This window comes from Larimichthys crocea, chromosome XII (genome assembly GCF_000972845.2).
Source record: "Larimichthys crocea isolate SSNF chromosome XII, L_crocea_2.0, whole genome shotgun sequence".
NCBI classification, from domain to species: Eukaryota; Metazoa; Chordata; class Actinopteri; family Sciaenidae; genus Larimichthys; species Larimichthys crocea.
Genome location: NC_040022.1, coordinates 1192619 through 1213658, shown reverse-complemented (window position 1 = coordinate 1213658; position 21040 = coordinate 1192619). Strand labels below are relative to the sequence as shown.

General features: G+C 40.7%; 1 protein-coding gene across 1 annotated transcript; it reads right to left on the bottom strand.

Moving 5' to 3' along the window:
• Positions 1-7615: 7615 nt before the first annotated feature.
• Positions 7616-16008, bottom strand: sec14l1 (SEC14-like lipid binding 1). The gene is made up of 16 exons (XM_010739271.3): positions 15835-16008; positions 15439-15537; positions 12948-13097; positions 12649-12780; positions 12174-12302; positions 11866-12079; positions 11482-11591; positions 11059-11248; positions 10478-10566; positions 10316-10386; positions 10051-10222; positions 9394-9528; positions 9088-9222; positions 8626-8877; positions 8350-8528; positions 7616-8156 (listed from the first exon to the last, which is right to left on the bottom strand). Exons 2-16 carry the CDS (start codon positions 15499-15501, stop codon positions 8051-8053), a joined length of 2127 nt encoding a protein of 708 aa, XP_010737573.2. The 5' UTR covers positions 15502-15537; positions 15835-16008; the 3' UTR covers positions 7616-8050.
• Between the last annotated feature and the right edge of the window lie 5032 nt (positions 16009-21040).

The following is a 21040-nucleotide window of genomic DNA, read 5'->3' as shown; positions in this document are numbered from 1 at the left end:
TACAAGCCAGTTCGCTATAGGTTTAATGCACTTGTAACCCCTGTCGGCTCTCTCTAACATTACTTCATGAGGAGAAGTTAAACTGACAAACCCACAGCTTCTTTACTAGGCTAATGATGGACTGCACATTTAACTGTGAATTGCCTCACACCAAGACGCCATAAATCTTGTGGGTGTACAAGGTAATGATGGGATGCCTTTAATGAACGTTGGTTCTTCAGGATTTTAATTACCGGTAGCTGAGGATATTTGTAACCGTGTCATGTTCTGTTTATCTTGTGAAAGACATTGTTCACTCACTGAATACCATCTAAGCCTACAAGCGTGTCAGTCTTTAGATGAGCTGTCTGAAGTGGGCAGGGAAACTGTCCAAACATATCCATCACCAGATTTTATCACAATGGATCAACCATCAGCCCTGTGTTTTTCCTAAATCCTACAATATTTATCCCCTGAACCATATGATCTACTTCTGTTGGTCTGAGAGTTTACTTTGAAAATATTTCTTAATAAAAGTGCCTGCAGCTTCAAAGTGGATGCATCTTCTGACACATCAGCTGTATTTCAATCCCACTAGTTTTAGTTGTTTGCCTGATCCTGCCCAGTAAGACCATTTCCACAACCGACTGGTTTTGACAATCAAAGACTTTTGAATTCATTGGATTGTCTTTTCTGTATTGAAGTGCTAATGATCCACAGAACAAAAGACTTGCACTATATTTCAGCACAGACGGGATGCGGTGATGCCAAAGCAAGTGGCACAAATTGGCTCTCACACAGTCCGCTTTCATCCACACAGGATTGTGGGTCTTCACGCAACAAGTATGTAATAGGCTTACCAGATCACAGCTGAAAGATCCTTGGTCTTCAGCTTAAGCCAGTCTTGAATGCAATTATAACCACAATGCCTTCACACCACGCAGCAGGAGGACAGACAGAAGATGAGCCATGGGCGGGGGGGAGTGACGGTAAAAGCCTTCATAGCTGTCACAAATTCTCTGGGACTCGCTGCGACTGTCAGCCTCATGTGACTGCGGTGATGGGAGATTGTTCCTTTCAATACCCAAACAAGGAATTGAAAGGCAACAAACATGGCTAACACACCAGCCTATAGCAATTTTGGCCCTGACAGGTGATGTGTTTCCCTCAGGTACATACAATAGGCACACCTGTCAAGGTCCATATCCCATCTCTGCTGCCTGTCAAAAACATTTTCCCCAACTGCCCAGCAGGAGAGTCAAAAACATTTTCTGCATCTGCATGTAGCACAGACCTGTCCCTAGAAATGGAAAACTGACTGCAGCAGCACAGTACACTGGGAGGCAGCCAGTAATAGTTGGGACATATATAGGTTTGATAAAGGAATAGTTCAAGAATTTGGGAAATCGAGCTTGATGAGATAACGCGGTGTAAACATGTCTGTACAGTGAACATGCAGGGGAAGCCAGCAGTTGTTTAGCTTTGCATCACGGTTATCTTGCCAAGAAATAGTCAGTCAGTTACACTTTGTTGTACAAATGAACAAAGGAGATATGACGTGTGAATTAAGAGGATGCTGGGAGATGTATTTTGTTTTCTCTGGACAGAGGCAGTTTAACCTTTTCTCCCTGTTCCCAGATCACACTTTAATCAGCACTGATGATATGTGGAAATAGCACATTTTGAGACTTTATATGGTCGTCATCTCCTGCACCATCCACACAGCATCTTTGTTGCAGGAGCTTTCCATTTTCTTCAATACTCGAGCCACACAGAGTTAAAGTGTGCCATTCGGTCTCCTCCACCAGCTTTAATGTTCTGCAATCAGACTCAACATGATAATGAACTTACTGTCAGCAGAGAGCAGAGGTATCCCTTTACGGTGAGAATAGTTTACTTTACACAGTGCAATGAGGCAGGTAGTTCAAACAAGGCGCAAAGACTCAGAGGCTACAAACAGAGTGGTGCAGTGCCAGCATGCATCTGGGGATCGCTTATGGGCCTGGCTTACAGTAACTACCTCATAATGTTAGAGACAGAAAGAGAGAGAGCAGCAGATAGCAGTGCCAGAAAAGGTCTTACACACACACACACACACACACACACACACACACACACACAGTTTGGCTGTGTTTCATCTGCTCCTGTTCTCTGCTTCACTGCATCAGTAAAAGATTATATAAAACAACAAGAGGCACAGACCAGGCTTGTTCTGGGTAGTAGGGATCATTTTTTAAATGCAGGACACGCCTGAATATCATCACTCCACTCAAATGCAAAATAAATCTACATTTATCAATTTTAGATGTTAAAATTTGGATATTTATCTTTATTATCTGCTGATGAAAATGACCACAACAGTCAATTTATTGATTAACGACTGACAGACTGGCAATTATTCTGATAAATGATTGACTCTTTAAATCATTTATCCAGCCATAAAACAAAACATTTTCTTTATTGTCTTTATCTTATTTGATAGCAGGTTTTTAAGTGCTTAAGGAAAAAACAGTAAGCTGGTGTCATCACCTTAGGTCTTGAATTGGATGGCGTGAAGAAACATGCAATGGAATTTTTCAGTATTTTATGACCTTTTACAATCTAAATGACTAACTGAGGAATCCCTAAAGTTAATTGTTAAAAATAAGATAACAGCAGGTGAGTAAGGCTGCATTACTGCCTGTTCTGTCTTATTTAAATAAGTACTGCAGTGGGAATTAAAGAGTTTTTGGGGCAAAGGGGCTCTGAAGCAGTTGCCTGATGGGAGCAGCTGAAAGGAGTGTGAATGGTCCTTAGTGATGCAGTCTGCCTTTCTTTTCTTGCTGCAGTTGGATCTGGTGATTTTGGTTGTATGCTGGATGATTCTTGTGAGTTTTATTTCTTGCTTTTCTCTGTGAGGAATAAAATGTTGAACCTTACATTAAAGCCTTTCAGCCACCCGAGGAGAAACATGCATTGTTTGACCTTTCTGTTGACCTGCACTTACAAATCAGCATGCAGTGTGAGGGATAGCTGGTGGGCGAGCTCAGTGCCTTATGGAGATGAAGGCCTGAAGTCTTTTATCGCTTCCAGGCAACACAATTTCTTCCAGGCCACTGTGATGCCTTCAACTTGCTTACCAACAGTCCAAAACTTTAATATATTGAATAAAATGTACTATATGACAACGAAAACAGCAAATTTGAGATGCTAAAACCAGAGATTGTTTTGCACTTTCGCTTGAGAAGTGCAGCTGTAGCATGCGAATACATGGAAAGGTGGCAGGATGGAGACAATGTTACACAGATACCAGTGCAAGACAGACACTAACAGCCCCCGCACACTTGAGTATACACACTCCTCTTCAGACTTTGAGTGGATGAAAAGGGACTAGCAGGCAAGATGGCAGACAGTCCCATGGGAAACCCAGGCGTGCTTCAAAATCTACACTTGCCTTCATCGCCCTACTCCACTTGTCCCTAATCTTACCTCTATGCCTTTATCTCACCCTCTCTACCTGTCCATGTCTCTCACACTCACTCTGCTCTTTATTCAGCAGACATCCACATCATTGAAGCAGATAGGGGACTCCTCCCAGCCCATCTGCCTGACAATAAGGCAAACCTGAGTTTATTGAGGGGTGGTGACACTTGGCAGATAGGAGGAGTAAAGATGGATTCTTGAAATGCCATGCTAAAATCTCTGCTGCAGAAACAGTCCTCAAACTTCCTGCATCTAACCTGAGCTAACAGACCCTTTTTTTTCACAGCAGACATTTTGACACAAAATAGCTGCTGTAGGTCTATACTGAGGCGGACCAGCAGGCAGGAGGAAGGTGTTACCTGTCACCCAGTATGTGGATGTGACAGTGTTTTTATAGAGTGGTTTAAATAAACAGTAATGAGCCTTTTTTCCACAGTAGATATTTGGAGTCATCATAGCAAAAAAGGTGCAGGTGCAACTAATACCATTAACTCCGGTCCATTAATCAGTCAGTCAGTGAGCCAAGGAGCACAATGGCAAGACCCTGAAACTGGTAAAGCCAAATGGAGAAGCAGATCTCATTAATGTTATTAATTTCATCTGAGCTTTTCCATGGGGAGCACAACTCTGCGGGTGAAAGGCCTGCCATGGAAAAGGTCCATTATTGGACTGTGTGAAAAATGTCATACACTGCCAACAAAAGAACAACATGGACTAAAATGGGCAGCCAAGCAATAAGCAGCTCTCTGTACACTCTGTTTGGTAAAGCTTGCATCTATTGTCATTGCATTAAGCATTTAGCATTTAATTTGGCCAGGTAAATACCTAGACAGCTACATCCTGTTTGTTTGTCATCTTTGTCATCAGCATTAGTGCCGCCAGCGACAGGTTTTTCTACAGGAAACGCCGCTTTGAAGCTGAAAATCTGTGACCACCTTGTTAATTCTGCATAACTTTAAGCCTTAATATAATTTGAAGGATGAGTTAAAAAATAAAAATCACAGTACAGTTGTCATGAATGGTGAAAGTAGCTGTTAAGACACAAACCGTTTTAGTTATTTCTGCTGTGGAGATGGATGTTTTAATACAGCGCTTATGGAGGTCCACTTGTTCTGTAGCTAGCCTCAAGCAACCGCTTGTGGAATTAAGAGTTTTTGACACTTCTGCATTGGCTTCACTTCCCAGACATAGATGTTACAGCTTAATGTTGGCTCACTGCAAAGGGTCTGCTGCAATAAAGGGAACTGAACCTATAACCTTTTTATCCTTATTAATCTTATCCAATAATTTAAACATTTAAACACACAGACCTTTTTGTGTGTTTGGCAGGCCGTGCATACAGAGTCAGATCCTTACAGAAACGTTACCCTCTGACAGTTTTGTATTTTTGTTTTCCCGTGAGAAATCTTGATTACAATAGAAACACTTGCATTCGGCAAAGTTTGGTATTCTGTCCAAATGACCCCGTGGATAAAAATGTAGTCCCAGTGTAACATTTAAGGAGGGCAGGATCAATTTGATCTGCACAGTTCAGTGCACATTTAGAGTGAGAGGAATGGAAATGTCAACTGTAGAAGTCAGCCAACCAACACCAGAGGAAAAAAAAAAAAAACAGGTCTGATGTTCAGGAAAAACCTGATGAAAACGACATACGACTTAAGCAGAACCTTGACAGTTCATTGCAAATGAGGGCAGTGCTCAGAAATTGGCCTAAATTGAAGCTAGATTGATGGTCTCTCTTGATGCAGAGAAAATCAATGTTAGAAAAGATATGAGAGCTAGTGTGAAGCATCAGAGATAAATAGACGTGACTGTATCTATTTGTTTGTGGACATATTAATCAGGCCCAGAAGTATATCAAGTCAGAAAATGAATTTCAACCTAGCCGATATGAGATTAGTTTAACAGACAGGTCCACAACTCAGATGGAAGAGGTATTAAACATTTACTGGTTTTCAGGTAGCAGCAGCACGGTAAAAGAAGGACTCGACTCAAGCTGCACATTTGTACACACAAACAATCTCGGACAAAGTTTCTCCTCCAGTGTGTCAAGCCTCTTAAAAATAATTTAGTGCACACTAATCTAGAGCTCTCCTTTTCAATTAGTGAGAAGGTCAGGATTGTCAGAAGGAAGTAAATGAAACGCAAGCTTAGGTTATAATGAGGATCTCCACTGCTGTGAGACTCAAGGATTTTCTTACTGTGAACAAATCAAGTTAGAAAAAAACTTTATTGCAGGATTTCAAGAGTAAATAGATGGTGTATAGTTTGTATTGTGTTAGGTGTAAACGACCTCTCTAGCTTTTTCCTTTTTATGAGATGTAAATTCAAAGACGCAATGCCACCAAAAATCAGCCCCATGCTGACTATTCCTGTGTTTGCCTGTGCTATTATTGAGAGAAGATGATTCATTATCATGTATTGCCAATGAAAGCTGGGTTGTTTATATCTGTAACAAGATGTCTGAGACTATTTCTGCAGCATATTATCAATGCAGCCCTCCTCCTTTGCTTCTTTGTCTGCTGTGCTCACCAAAGCGATCAACTCTTCCTGGTTGCACTATTACTGGAAATGGGATTTTAATTTGGATGTTCCTCCATCACTAGGTTAAAGAAAGAGATCAATTTCTTACAGGGACACAACTGGGATTGAATCTTCACGCCTGGTTCTTTTGAGACGGATTCAATTTTAATGTTGTTGTTATATCGTTGATACTCAGTGCAACCAAAGAAACCAGAATTGCAAATGATGAGTCTGGACGGAGATCATTTATTTTTCATTATTTGTGGTAAGCAACCCGAAATGTGACTTTTTAGAAGGTTAGAAATATTATGCAACAAAATGTAATCCACACAACTCTCATTAAACCAACCTGTGCACTATGTAGCAGGTTTTAAACAGGTTTGTCAAAGTAACACGAGGGTACATCCAGCTATTACAGCTCTAATGAGATGGTCTGTTATACTACTATCCACTAAGGAGAGAAAACTTGTCTAAACATAAGAAAAAAGTGTGAAAAACAAAGTCATTCGTGGTCCCCAGATGATGAATCTTAATGACTTAATCCTCTAAACTTTTCATCCAACATGTATACATGTCACAACTTCTATTGGACTGCAGGACGGAGCAGAATTGTAACAACCTTCAACTGTAACCTAGCTCCATCATCATCAGGTTGCAATTTCACACCAACATGTTCGATACTTTGGCTCATGACTAACTTCCTGACCATGGTTAATGTTACACTGCATGTTTGTAAGCTCTGTGCTGATGTTAGCTTTCATATTAAAGCACTGCTGTGCCTACATATCCGATGTTATTCTTATAACCGTTAATGATCTCAAAGCCTCCTTCACATGGTTGTCAGGTCAACTAAACAGGTGCATAGATTATAATGCCATACATTGTTAAGGAGTGTTCCATTTACTTACCAAACTAATGTTACCTGTGTAATAAACCTTGTGTTTTCGAGTCAATAAATGCCAATAAAATAACTCAGCCCTAAATCACATAACTGCTCACAAAGAAGAGGTTTTAGTAGCAAATTAGCCATATCCAGAAGAAAGAGGAGCTGCTGCTTGTGCGGACAATGTGTGTCTTGGGAGGTCATTAGAGCAAGCTGAGTAATTCAGTAAATAAGCTTCTGGCAAAGTCAGTACACTTCCTCTTTCTAACAACCCTGTCATGCCAGCAGGAAGTCAATCTTGTTCAATCAACCCCCTCAGAAAACTCAGTGCACCTGACTTTGAATTGTGCTGGGACGTGCAGCAACATGACATAAGTTTGTAAACAGAGAAAAAGAAAGAAAAAGAAACAACGCAGGGAAATTCGATTAAGTGTTAGCTGGAAGCATCTGATAAGTTTATGTAAATGAAAGTTTTATGTAAATCCGTTGTCTGCCTGGCCCTGCGCCAGATCACAAGGGGCCGCACTATATTGCATTCAAATTAGCTGCCTCGAAAAACTCAGCAGCTATGCCTAACAAGCCCAAAATCAACATGACATGAAATCTAGGGAGTGCGTTGCATATTTAAAAAAGAGATTTCACATTATCTTCTCACATATTGCCCTAAAAATGATTAATAATCTATGTCTACAATTACTACTCCTCTACTACTACAGTCACTGTTTTCTCGAAAATTCAGGATAAAGACACACAGGAGTCACATCAATATTAATTCTTGTGATAAAATCTTTATTTAAACTATTCTCCCTTCAGTTTCTTTGAAGGCCAGACAAAGTGTGTGAGTGAAACGGTGAGTGCTCGCAGATCTGAGAGCAGTTACAGTCACAGAGTACACTGACATCTTGTGGACGGTGAAAGCAACTTTCAGGGAAAGAAGCCACGTGTGCTGTGCATTCATTTAACCTCATGTAAAAACTACTCCTCTGTAATGGCACTTAAGGATACACATCTATTAAATGAGATTACTGTTATTAAAAAGAAAACATCACATGTGCAGGAAACAGACACTTTAAGTACAGAAACAAACATCAAATTTAAGTGTAAGAGTACAAACAGCTTCTTCTTGAAAGCATAAGGCACGGCTGGAGCAAAACGTCACTAGGTTTTAGGTCACTGCTGCTTGTGACACCTGCTGACCAGATGCTATCTTGAGATGGTGGAGCTGGCGTGTGATTGGCTAGAGGAAGTAGTGGCAGCACTGAGCTGAGAGAAACCACTATGACTGGACTCCAGGCTGGTCATGGATCCCCTGGAAATAACAGAAAAGACAAAAGAAGAAGAATTTCTCACATATGATTCCACAAAGTCCCGTAAAAACAAACATATGTGAAAAAAGATTGATTTTTCATAAACCCACACACTCTCTGAAAAAAACAGCTTCAGTAAGAAAACATGACACGTCCAGAGGTTCAAATAAGGCGCAGTGGAATAAATAAACTGACCTGAAGTCATGGGAGGCCAGCACCTCGGTGTAGTACATGATCTTACACTTGTGGGAGGAGACCTGGAGCGAGGCCAGCACGTCATCCACGCGAGGCAGGCTGGAGGCGGTGCAGGCCGGGGAGCTGTGAAAGCGCCATTGGAGGATGTAGAAGCCGTGCCAGCGTGTCACGTGGGAGCCCTGTTTGAACGGAGGGAATCCGCAGGATCAGTTCAACTGCTTTGACGCAACAGGCGGCAAACCGCAACAAAGTTTACTCAGCCGTCCTCTCTCTGACCTGCACGCTCTCTCCCTCCCTGCATGTGAGGGCTTTCTCCACCATGCTGTAGTCCTTCCCCAACACCCAGCTCTTGTCTATCAGCTGCGCGTTAACAACCCCGAGGGACGTGATGCCATGGGCTCCGAGAGCGTCTTTCTTGGGAGGCTGTGGGGCCCTTTTGGAGTGGTAGATTCTGAAAATCACATCTCCTTTAGACACGTCAAAGTCCCAGGTGATGACGGAGGACGCCTCTGTGATCTCAATTAACATCTGCAAGAGGATGTAGGGAGATTGGAAACACAGGAAGGTCATTAATCACTTTTCTCTCTTACTGCAATCTAGACTTCTCCCACCTGGTGGCACCCTAATCCACAATATGAAATCCAGCATAAGTTTATATTGGAAATTTAAATATTAACACATCATTAGCACAATGAAAGCAGCCTCACTCTTTGATACATAGATAAACAGATGCACTACCTCATACGGGGCTCCTTTGAAAATACTGGCACTCTTATAGATGGAGTCAGTCAACAGGCGGTTCTCCTCACTCTCCAGCTCCTCTGCAGTCCTGTACAGAGATTTGGGGACCGTACCTCCCTCAGGGATGTCGCACTGGAGAGAACAGAAGAAAAAAAAAATAAAGAAAAAAAGGCAACTCGCATGAATATATATATATATTTTTATGTGCTTATGTCTCTGCTTCTATGGGAACAGAAGTTCGGTACACAAACTAACATGAGAAATCAACACGTGCAAGTCGTACGCACAGGACTAAAACCTCACCATGCAGTCCCCGCCCAAGAAGTCGGGGATGATCTCTTTGTCAATGTAGTCCACCAGACCTCCTGGACCCTGGTAGTCATTTCCGGCGTAAACAAGGAACTTCTTACGGGTGTTCTCATCAATCAGGGGACTGACCTGATGACACCAAGAGTAATTAGAGAACATGAAAGGAACGACACGTTATGAAACGAAATGCACCAGAGAATATCTGAATTATTCATGTTTTAGGAAATAAACAGATTGGCTGGTTGACGGTGTTACTAAGCATCTGTATTTGCACTTTAGTGACATAATAACAGAATATTTTATTTGGATTAAACATCACAAGTAAAAGTTGTTGCAGCCCATTCTCACTGTGTACTGCTTTAATAACTTTTATTACTGTTTTGATTTATTTTCATATATTAGTGTACACATTACTACTTGTGTTTATTTCTTTGCTGAGTGCTATTACTCGCCTACAAACTACAGCATTGCATATTGCTGTAGCTGTAATCAAATTTCCCCCATGAGGATTTGCATATTGCATGGCTATGATTATCTTTTGCTCGTATTGATGATGTTGCATATTGTTTGTACAACTTAATCCATTCTTCCTCAATCAGATGATTAATTAAAGCCGCTTTAAAATGTAAGCGGCTGTTTTTTTTCTCTCACCAGCGTCCAGAGCACTGGAAAAACTCTGGGTGCCCTCAGGATGAGCAGGCGACCCAGAGTCTCGGGGTAGTTGGCCTCCACCACTTCGATGATCCTCAGCAGAGCCTTCACTCCTGGTCTCCACAGGTGACGCATGTTCAAACCCTCCAGATCCACCAGGCAAGTCCAGCAGCTGATGGACACATTGACATTAAACCATCACATGAATGCGTGTGACACACGTGACACACTGAAGAAGAAGATGGGTGAATTAATATTTGGGCACCTAATGGGTCGACCGAAGACTCTGGTGTTTTCCTCACAGCGCCTCAGTCCCTCCTCGTTGATGGACAGGACCTGAGTCATGTTCATGAAGTTAATGCATTAATGTAACTGAAAATATTTAAATGGGAATACTTATGAGTGTGTGTGTGTGTGTTCATGTCACCTGTCTCAGTAGCACCTCCTCTCCTAAGGCTCGTACCAAGCCCTTAGTGTCCATTTGTCCCAGACGCAAGATATACAGAGGACGGCCATCTAAACCACAAACACACACACAGAAATTTACATATTGTACAACACACACACAAGTACACAAGTAAAATCGACAGACAGAATGAGTCAGATCCATTTGTGGTGTCCCATTGCTTACATAAAGCTGGTATTTACCTCTATAACAGGTATTAAATTAAACTTTTTAACATTCAAATGTCACTTGCTCTGTTCAAGTTCTAATTCTCACCTGGCGGATCAGCTGTTAAAAGCAATGACTCATTTTTTCATACACGGGAGCTACGACAGATGGTGCTCAGACTTCACAGTCAATAATTAACAGGCCAGTTCAACCCGTGTGGACTTAAATATAGAAACCTAAACCCCCTCAGCCTCTTTATCTTCCCAGTCACTGATACGCTTTCGCTTTCACTGCAGACAAAGCACAGCACACTAACAGTAAGCAGTGAAATAAAGTGAAAATGAGATGAACTCGAGATAAAAACAGGCAGGTCGCCTGTATTACTCGTACACTACCTCTGTCATGGTGGTGCCAGCCGCCTGTGTAATAGTCCTGAAGCAGTTGTGGGCGCTCCCATGTGTCTAACAGGAAATCTACCTGGTGTTGCTTCCTCCAGGTAAGCGACTGGCACAAGAACTCCCTGGCCTTGTCAAGGTTGAAATCTCTGGCTCTCAGGAAACGCAGCACATGCTGATCCTTTGGAATCTGGACGACAACAAGCAGGGGTCAAAACTAAGCAGTTAAAGTTACTGATAAATAGTTTTAGCCAGTGAACGCTTGTTATTTTATATCTATAATCTACATTACATTACATGTATGCAGCAAACCCGACTTAAGTGTGGAAGCAAGACATGAGCAAAAGTCTATATTGTGCATCTAGAAATAAATATGCATTTTACGTAATTGTAGTGAAACAAAACTGTTAATATATATTCGACCTTGCCCTTGTGGTTTTCTTGGAGCCACTGGCGCAGTCGAATGAGACAGCTCTCCTGCAGAGGCGTTAAATCACCTAGGTAACGTCTGATGTAGTCGGCATCCAGCTTGTCTGCAGGCCAAAACATATGTACAGTGTAAAGTTAGCACGTACTGCATACATTAAACAGTGACATGAGCAAAGAATGACATATGTTGTTTGTTGCTTTCAACATTTGGCACTATTGTTGTTTTAAATCCTGCTAAAGCCGGTGCAATAAATATATATTTATCCTTTAAAATAGGAAAAGAATAATATGACTAATACACACTCTATCACTGCACTTTCATTTTGTGTGTTGGCTGCTATTCCACACAAAAAATGTGTTTAGTGGGTAAACACTGACCGTCAGGAGAGCCAACCACCAGCTCTGTGGGACCGGTTGGGTCTTTGCTGTCCAACCCATTCTTAGCACCTTTCAGTGGGATGGTTCTGGCAGTGGATGCCCGCAGCAGCTCAAGCCTAGAAGCACCAGAGGCAACCGGGGGTGTCCATCGAGGTATGTAAGTTACTCCTTCTTCCTCCAGTTCTCTGAGGTAGTACTCAATAATTTCTTTACCCTGCAACACAGGAAGGGGACAAGACTGTGGGTTAATGTGGCTGTGCATGTGACATCAATACATGTAAAGGAAGAACAGAAAGGAAGATACAAACCTTCTTAATGCTGCTGGCGTATTGTTTCATAGCTATCTTCTCTGCTGTGCTCTCGAATCCAAAGAAGGACTTCATATCGAGACTAGCTGTCTGCTCGAAGCACGTCCAGTCCTCGTTTTCCGGGTGAACCTATGAAAGGAGAAAATTAATCAAAATATATCTAAAGATTGTTCCACAACACTGAACTACTTTGAAATGACCCCGGCAAAGTAATGAAAGCATTTCATCAAAGTCACAATCAGATGTTCAGAGGGCATTAAGTACAAATGCTCTGGGTTGTTGCAAGTCAGGAAAAGTTTTAGTAAGGTAGATATTATTGGACTGAGACAAACTACAGTGACTTTAAAATCTGTGTGTATCACTTGAATGCACTGAATAGAGCAGTAGGAATGTTATCTGCGACTGTCTTACAGAAATAATAAAACAAGCACAACAACAAGGAAATAAAAAACTCTCACAGTGTTGTTGGACTCACCGTGTAATTGCAGCACTCGCGGACAATGACTCTGCTGGAAAAGGTCTCGTTGTGGACCTCAATGCGGAGCGTCCTGTCTCTGCGATTCAGAGTGTTCTTCTGGATAAAGTACAGGTAGTCTACACCGGCAATCTGCATGCAAAAAATAAACTTATTCAAGAAATCTAATGGAACATTGCCACAAAGTAGCACCTATAAAGTTGCCACTCTCTTGACAAACATTCCTCTTTCTACAGCCGATTGCTTCGATGCGTGTGTTTCATGGCCTTTGCTCCGTACAAAGTCAAAAGGAAAGTTACCCGCTTGAGAAGCCGCGGGGCATCGATGTCGATCACACAGCGCCTCTCAGTAACCAGCGTGGATCCATCCTGGCTTTGGTTCTCACTGATGATCTCACTGTCTACAAACACCGGGATGAGGGGGCACTTTGGGAACCTCCTCACGTAGGCCTGAAACCAACAAGAAAGAAATATATATAAGAAAGTGAATTTTCGTAGATTCTCTAGATTTGATGTTGGGGCAGGAAAGCTGCTTTGAATGGACCCATTACGAGAAGGTCACTTGAGAGTAAAATAAAACGAGAATAAACAGCGCAGCGTGTGATTTAGAGCACCTCATTTCTGTGTCAATAGCTTCAACACTTTATAAAAATGCATATCAAAATGTGATGTGTTTTTTTTGCACTGCAGTAGCCTGCAGCTGCGATAGCTTTTTACAAGCAGTAATTCCTTGTGTTTTACTGTCTATAACAACACCGTATGACCATCTGTCCAAGTTCCTTTCTCCGGGGCTCGCTTGTCAATATTGATTGAGTCGCTGAGTGTAGTTTCAGGATATGCAAAGAGCAGCACTGAGTTTTTTTTTTTTTTTGCTGATAAACTATTGACAGGTAACCAAGGGCACGGAAGGAACTAGACCATCGTGGTATAGACAGCTGCCCGTTAAAGACAAGATTCACACTTTAGGGCTTCACACACGCATCCTGCTCGTATTGATACAGCACAACACGAGTAGTCTGAATCAATAAGATGACATTATTCACTAAGTAAATTAATGGGAGAGCTTTCCTTCGGAAAATAAGCAGCATTGATTGATTTTCCGTTACCTAACAGGCACGCCGTGTAACAAAAACAACCTGTCTCACTGGCTGCAGACAAACTTAAATCGCTGTCCTGCCTTCTGCATAAAAACAGGTTTGAGCAGAGCTGTCAATGGCCAAAGACTTCACATTTCACATTAGTAAGCCAACAACAGCCCAATGACTCTGGAGCAAAAAGTGTTTTATTCATGTCCTTTGGGCAATACTGATTAAATGCAATTCTGCAGGTGTCAATCATGTGCAGGAGGCTCCGCGTATCTACATACAGCTGAACAAATCTATTACATAAACACCCAGGGAAGTCATAAAGACGTGTCATGAAAGGGACAACAATGAGATCACCGGTTAAACATTCAGTAATATCCAGGACATTAGCTGTACGTCAGTGGAGCGATCACCCGGGGACTAATGAGAAAGCACAGAGATAAATGGGAGCGGAGGAGGTGGCGGACTATTCACTCGAATCTCTCCTTTTTTGCTGTCGGGGCCTGAGATCTTTTCAGAGGGGCTGTTATTTATTTTTCACAAAAGGCTTATTTTTAAGATCCTTTTCAATAACGCGCAGCGATGCAAGAGAAATTTCTCCGAGCGATGTTTCATGTGGAAATGAAGCTTGTGTAGGTGTTGACTTGGAGTTAGGTGAAAGAGTTATGGTCTACAGAGCAAAAATCACTGCAGCATCACGGGCTTTAACCCCCGGTGAGGACATTGCATAAGGCTTTGGCTTAATATATAACTGCAGAGAACAAGAAAGAGACTGCAAAAGTGGGTGAAACCCCGCTGGTTCTCATGGAAATGCACACTTATTTTACTTTTGCCCTACTTTTACTTCACACACAGCTCCTGTCCTTATGTAAAGGCTAAGCATTGAGTTGTAGGCTGCAGGTGAAGAGAGTAATATATCAGCAGAATAAAGAGTTTTGCACTCAAGGGAAAAGCAAGTTAATCAAGTGGAAAGTAAATGCTTGGAAACTGGGCTCCCTGCTGCTAATTCAGTAGATTTCTCTGGTATGCATGCACGTACACAAATCTAAATATTGTGACGTCTAAATTCGGAAATATTGAGGAACAGTCAGCCTGAAGATCAAGTTTTATTACTAAGAACTCCTGACCTCTTCTAAGCATCGGATTATGCCGAAAAGTGGAAAAAACAGGACAATAGACACATTTCACGGGGGCTACAGATACTCCAATAATGTGTATATCTTTACCAATACTTTCTGCATAGATATCCAATATCTGGGCTAGTTAAATGGGCAGTCTGACTGCGAATAAAGTGGTTCTGCTAGGCGCTGTAGAAATGCAAAGTGTAATAAGCAGCTTTCTCACAGCAGATCACTGTATTTACCACAGCCTCAGCCGAGGAGACACATTTCTATATTTTGTCCAGACACTCAACAACATTCACTTTAGTTATATCAAGAGCGAGACAGACGACCCTGAGAGGCAGACAAAGCTACAGATGAGGTTTCTAAAAAGCAGCCGGTGTGATATCTTTGATTCTTTTCATGATTAATACTTTCATTTTTTCCCAACTAGAAGAGTGTGTTTAAAGAGTTCAAGGGGCAAAGCCACATAATGGAAACAGGCACACCTCGGTCACCACTTTGGTTATGTAAGATCCTACAAAGTACTCTGGATCATCACTTATCTTTATAATAGCACTGGACACACACACACACACTACTCACCGCCATTATTAACTCAAATGGATGCTTGTAGACCCGGACAGGGGACTGGTATTCCTGCACCATGGTTGATCCTGATCCACAGCCTCTACTTGCAAACCACTATCATGACACAGCAGAAAACACAGGGCAGCACTTCACATTGTGTTTGTGTGTCTCTATAGTAAAACCACACAGTGTGTCAGCTAAGCAAAGTGTCAACACCGGGGACAAATGCTGGTTAATCACACACTTTCACATGATTTGATGTTGTTAATCTTCATAATATTCATATATTTTTTTTTCCAGGAGTTGGCACTCTTACATAATTTCATCTGTTGATATAAAATGAGGTCATTGTTTGTTACATGTTGTTCCTTTTGGCCTAAACAGCGACAAAAGCAGAAAAGACGAACTTACAGCAGACTGTCTGTCCCTGCAGCTGTCAGACTGTCCGTGTGATGTCCATGCTGTCAGCTGACCGTGCAAACTTTCATTTCCCGCATGTTAAACTGTAAAAATAAAAACTAACAGCAGTGTCCGTCTCTCCGTCCGTCCGTCAGTCTCCTGCACACACACACTGTAAACTCCGCCTACTGCAGACAAACAGGAAGTCACTTCTTTTTTTTTTTTATTGTGAAAGGTCCACACACACACACACACACACACACACACACACACACACACACTATACACGCCTGTTTACATCCAGGAAAGACATTTAGGAAGTTTTTAATATGATCAGAATTAAATGCATTACATAATAAGTGTTTCTAATGAAGTGTTTATTTAATTCAGACTATAATAAACGATCTATCTAATGGCTCTTTTATATCTACAAGACAGTGAAAAACAGAGCATATACACACCACAGGCAGGCACAACACACACAAACAGATATAGGTGCACATATATAATAAATCAAAATAAACCAACATAAATTAAATAAAAATAAAATAGCTCAACATGTTTGATTTAAAGTCCAAATAATGCCAAGGAAGGCTCCTGTCCAGACTTCTCTGTGAACACCTGTTTATACACCATGTCACTGTCACAGTTTGACCATTGGACTCTTCAACAGATTATAACTGACAAAACTTATGATTAGTTGGAAAAGGTTTTTTTTTTTTAAATCGTCAGGCTCATTCCTCTAAAACACTGTACATTACCGCACAGAGCTCCAAACATTCTGAGCTCTGTAACATTGCATAGGTAGGTATGTTTCTGCATGTTTCTGCAGGTAATCTAAATACTGGTCTTTCAATCAGGGCAGTTATGCCACTAAATCCTACACACCGGCCCTTTAAAATAATTATTTTTATATGTTATTTTTAAACCCTATAGCAGTTTGCATAGAGGCTACAGTACACATGATAACTTAAAATTAGTAAAGCAATTTACAAAAAAACACATTTGAAAAATATGTTTGACAGCAGTTACCTCTGCTATAACCTGCATCAAAGGTTTATCTATGTCACATATAATATTTTGTATCGTCAAATAGAGTCACATTTATTTAAACAGCACAATAATAAATAGCACAATCTCCCTTAAGGGGCTTTACAATCTGACAAATAAACCGACAATCTGACAAAACTCACAGATCAAGATAAAGAAAAATGTGTCCTATTAAGGTTTGTATCATGAGGAAATGGTTGAGGCAGCCTCTCTACATTTTCACATTACTGAAGTCTAAATGTCATTTTAACAGCAGCATTGCACAGTTTCTGAAAAAGAGATAAAATATGTAACAGTAAGGTGAGCAGTGCTGTCTTCCAGCTATGGAGACGTTTCACATGTCTGTGCCCAGAGGCCCATTGTCTCATCATCTGTCCATGGACATCTTTAAAGAGACAGGCCCTTCCCTTTGTGCTACATTGTGTTAGTCATAGAATTACGTATTCCTACACAATGATGGCAAGGTAACGTGATGAGAATATGCTCACTATAACATTCACTTAAACACTATATTTTTGGACTTTTATTTGATAATGAATGTGTTCTGTCCTTCACCTTGCAGCTGCACTAACATAATGGCTTTCTTCTTTGCATCCTCTTTGTTCTTTGCCTGACTACGATCCTCTGTCATCAAAATGTTTTAGTCACTTTGTCACTGTTTTTCTTGCCATTCTGACCTTTACACAACGTTATTGTGAATACCGATAGACAGCATTGTAATACTGTACCAAGCTTCAACATTTTGTCAGTGTTCAGTGCCTCGCATTAGCTGTTCCAGGGAGATGCAGCTGGTCCCACATTGAGACTCTTGTCGCTGGCGTTGGTGGCATATTCAAAGCTTTTGGATCTGGCAGCCTATGAAAGGTACTGGAGTCCAGCAGGGGACATCCTGAGAGGGGGAAGTAGGGTTCAAAAAAGCTCTTTTTCTTAATCAGCCTCAGGCACAAAGACAAATGTTTCCATGAAGCAAGCTGCTCTCAGTCTATCCAGTTTTGTATATATATAAAAACAGACTTTTGTACATCATGCTGGTCTTTTGCTGAAAATATTACAAAAGTTTTAAAATTTTAGTTGAATATAGCTGCGACAAAAACCTTAGATAGATAGATAGATAGATAGATAGATAGATAGATAGATAGATAGATAGATAGATAGATAGATAGATAGATAGATAGATAGATAGATAGATAGTAGTCCAACAAAGTGAACGCTGAAGTTTAATGGCCGTCTCCTCTGAGCTTGGCTCATCACCTCTCTGACTGAGCTCATCATCCTTTTTATAAACCTCTTAGCTCTCATGTTTAATTAACTCTAATAATGACTAAAGCATATTGGATGCATTTTGCACCGAATTCACAGTGACTCCACACACCTCGGGCACTGTTGAGCTGAAACCTCTGGCAATAAATCTCTTGGAGTTTATGCAGCCAAACAGCAAGCTTTTTATTCATGCATTGGTATTCCAGAGCATAAATAAACCTCTTCATCAGCTGCCCAGATAAAGTAATAAAAGAATAATGTGAACAGACTGTACAATCAGTTAAATAATAAAAGACTGTGTGATCTCCAATCATTCCAAAATCAAGAAATATTACAGTTGTTTGTTTCCTCTTTGAATATGACTCTGAATTAAGGAGTAAAATGTGATGTTGTAATGCAGAAGAAACTTTTTTTTTCTCCTGCTCTGTCTCTTCAGGGCACAGGGGAGAGATTAGATCATTTAAAATTCAATTAAAGTCCATTGACCTATTCCTACCAACTTTCAGTAAAGTCTATGTGTGTGTGTGTGTGTGTCTGTGTGTGTGTCTGTGTGTGTGTGTGTGTGTGCTGTGCTGGTCCATTTATTCTGAGAAGATTACTGAAGGTTAGCCGGGACAGATTCCACCCAGGGCTAGATGTACTCCTGCAGTTACCAGAGGGTACAGTACAACTTGACTAAAGAGACCTAACACAGATTTACAAATTGTTATGGAGCTGATCGGAAAGATATAGTAATTTGACCATTGACCAGTTGTCACCTGTTGCAACTGATATTACAAACTAGCAAGAGTAGTAAACTAAAAGTAGGCTAATGGATGAAATGCTGTTATAGCTAAAGTTAAGGAAAAAACAGTCAAAATATTTAATATATTGAATATATGGTTGAAGCAGCGAGCTAAAACTAGGCCAATACCAGAAACACAAAAAAAAAGTCTTTCTTTTTTGTGTTTTTTTAGTTGTATCAGATTTCTTATTGTGTTAATATTAAATTGTCGCACTCACTCACAAAAAAAAAAAACATGACCAAAAAAATGAATAAATCTTTCATGCAACTATCTACAAAGAGAGAACCATCACATCTACCACTTCCAAGTTTTGGGCTTGGCTGATAAAAATAGATTGTTATTTGGTCTGGGCTTGCAGTAGATTCATGTTGGTGCAAGATAAATGTACTAATTTTTTGGTTAGGAAGAAATATCCTACTGTTTGTTTTACACAGGATACCCAGGCAGAACAGTAGAAAGAAGTTCATATAATCTCCAATAAGCTAACAAATGTGTCTACGTGTACAAAGAAAAGTATTGTAATAATGTGTTTTGTCTCGAAAGTGAAAAAAAAAGATGTCCAAAAAAATGAATAAATCTTTCATGCAACTATCTACAAAGAGAGAACCATCACATCTCCCACATGAAAACTCTCCCGTCTAATGAACGGTTGTTCTGAAGATTTGCCAGCTGGTCAGATGAGACACCAGCGACAGTGTAAAGGTCAAACTACAAGGAGCGAGAGGGGGGAGGCTTATTAGTGATTCAACCCCTGCAGCTCCTGTGAAGGATGGTTGGAAAATAGATCAGATGACAATGGCAGGGTAAGGTAAACACTATTAACAAGATACATAATGACTGATCTGTCAGATTCATTCAGATTCACATTTGTCTTTCTTATAAAGGGGTTGTTGTTCATTAACTGTCCACTTGAGGTCCTCAGTCCATTACCAATAACTGAAAAAATAAAAATAAAAACAGGATATGAAACATAATGTTATATGTGAAAATAACTTTTATTCAAAATGATGGGGGGCTGCTTTTACAAAATAAAATAGCTGACATGAACAGTGTCATATTGGTCAAAGCACACGAGCATTAAAGATGCCTTACATCTTATCTTCCCTCCCTGCAGGTGGGAATCAGCGCTGTAGGGCTGACACGCCAGACTAAAAACATCAACTCTTATGTTTCCTCCATGAATACAGTCAGCAGCTCCACCATGCTGTCCAACATCAGACTGAAATTAAAATTCAGAGCACCTCCAGAATGTCTGAAGTGCCATGTAGTGTAAGATACTGTGGTTACAGGTTCGGTTATTATTCAGGCAACCAGAGGGTGTAAAGACCTGTGGTAGATTGAAGGTCAAAACAAACCACTTAAACATTCATCGTATGTATATATGTTTGAATGAATCTGGAAAAATGAAAAAAATAAAAACGAATCAAACTATTCAATTCAACTGCAATACCCGAGATATTCTACTTGTGTGGTCTCCTCCACCCACACACACACTAACCCTGTGTATGTACCATGCTTTTTGCTCAGTACAGCAATGGCTCTAATATTAAAGCATGCTGGTTAGACAAACAGAGCAAGAAAGGAAAAACAAATCAGCATGAGGAGGAAGTTTTGGGCTTGGCTGATAAAAATAGATTGTTATTTGGTCTGGGCTTGCAGTAGATTCATGTTGGTGCAAGATAAATGTACTAATTTTTTGGTTAGGAAGAAATATCCTACTGTTTCTTTTACACAGGATACCCAGGCAGAACAGTAGAAAGAAGTTCATATAATCTCCAATAAGCTAACAAATGTGTCTACGTGTACAAAGAAAAGTATTGTAATAATGTGTTTTGTCTCGAAAGTGGCGTAATTGCTACCTCTTGTTGTCAGCTTGTGATAGTGTCAGATGTCCAGCGACGCCCCCCCAAAAAATCAGCTAGTCACGCTTTCCAATAACTGTGGCACTACAGCGCCCAATCAAAGGGTAATGAAATGCATCCCCTTTAACAAAAAAAAAACCCATCATGCAAGCGTCTAGTACACCCCTCAGGATCAAATTTGAAACAGAAGAAGAGAAATGAGGTGTGATTTATGAAATCCCATGCCTCTCATCTAAAAAGAAAAAGAGATTCTTGCAGCGC

What these genes read in the sequence shown, in the direction of transcription:
- sec14l1 (XM_010739271.3), bottom strand. Translation starts at nt 15,501, where the DNA reads ATGGTGCAGGAATACCAGTCCCCTGTCCGGGTCTACAAGCATCCATTT. An exon ending in GGTGGTTGGCTCTCCTGACG is followed by an intron (nt 11,592 to 11,865) that starts GTCAGTGTTTAC and finishes TTTGGCCTGCAG; the next exon opens with ACAAGCTGGATGCCGACTAC. An exon ending in AAGAAAACCACAAGGGCAAG is followed by an intron (nt 11,249 to 11,481) that starts GTCGAATATATA and finishes GTTGTCGTCCAG; the next exon opens with ATTCCAAAGGATCAGCATGT.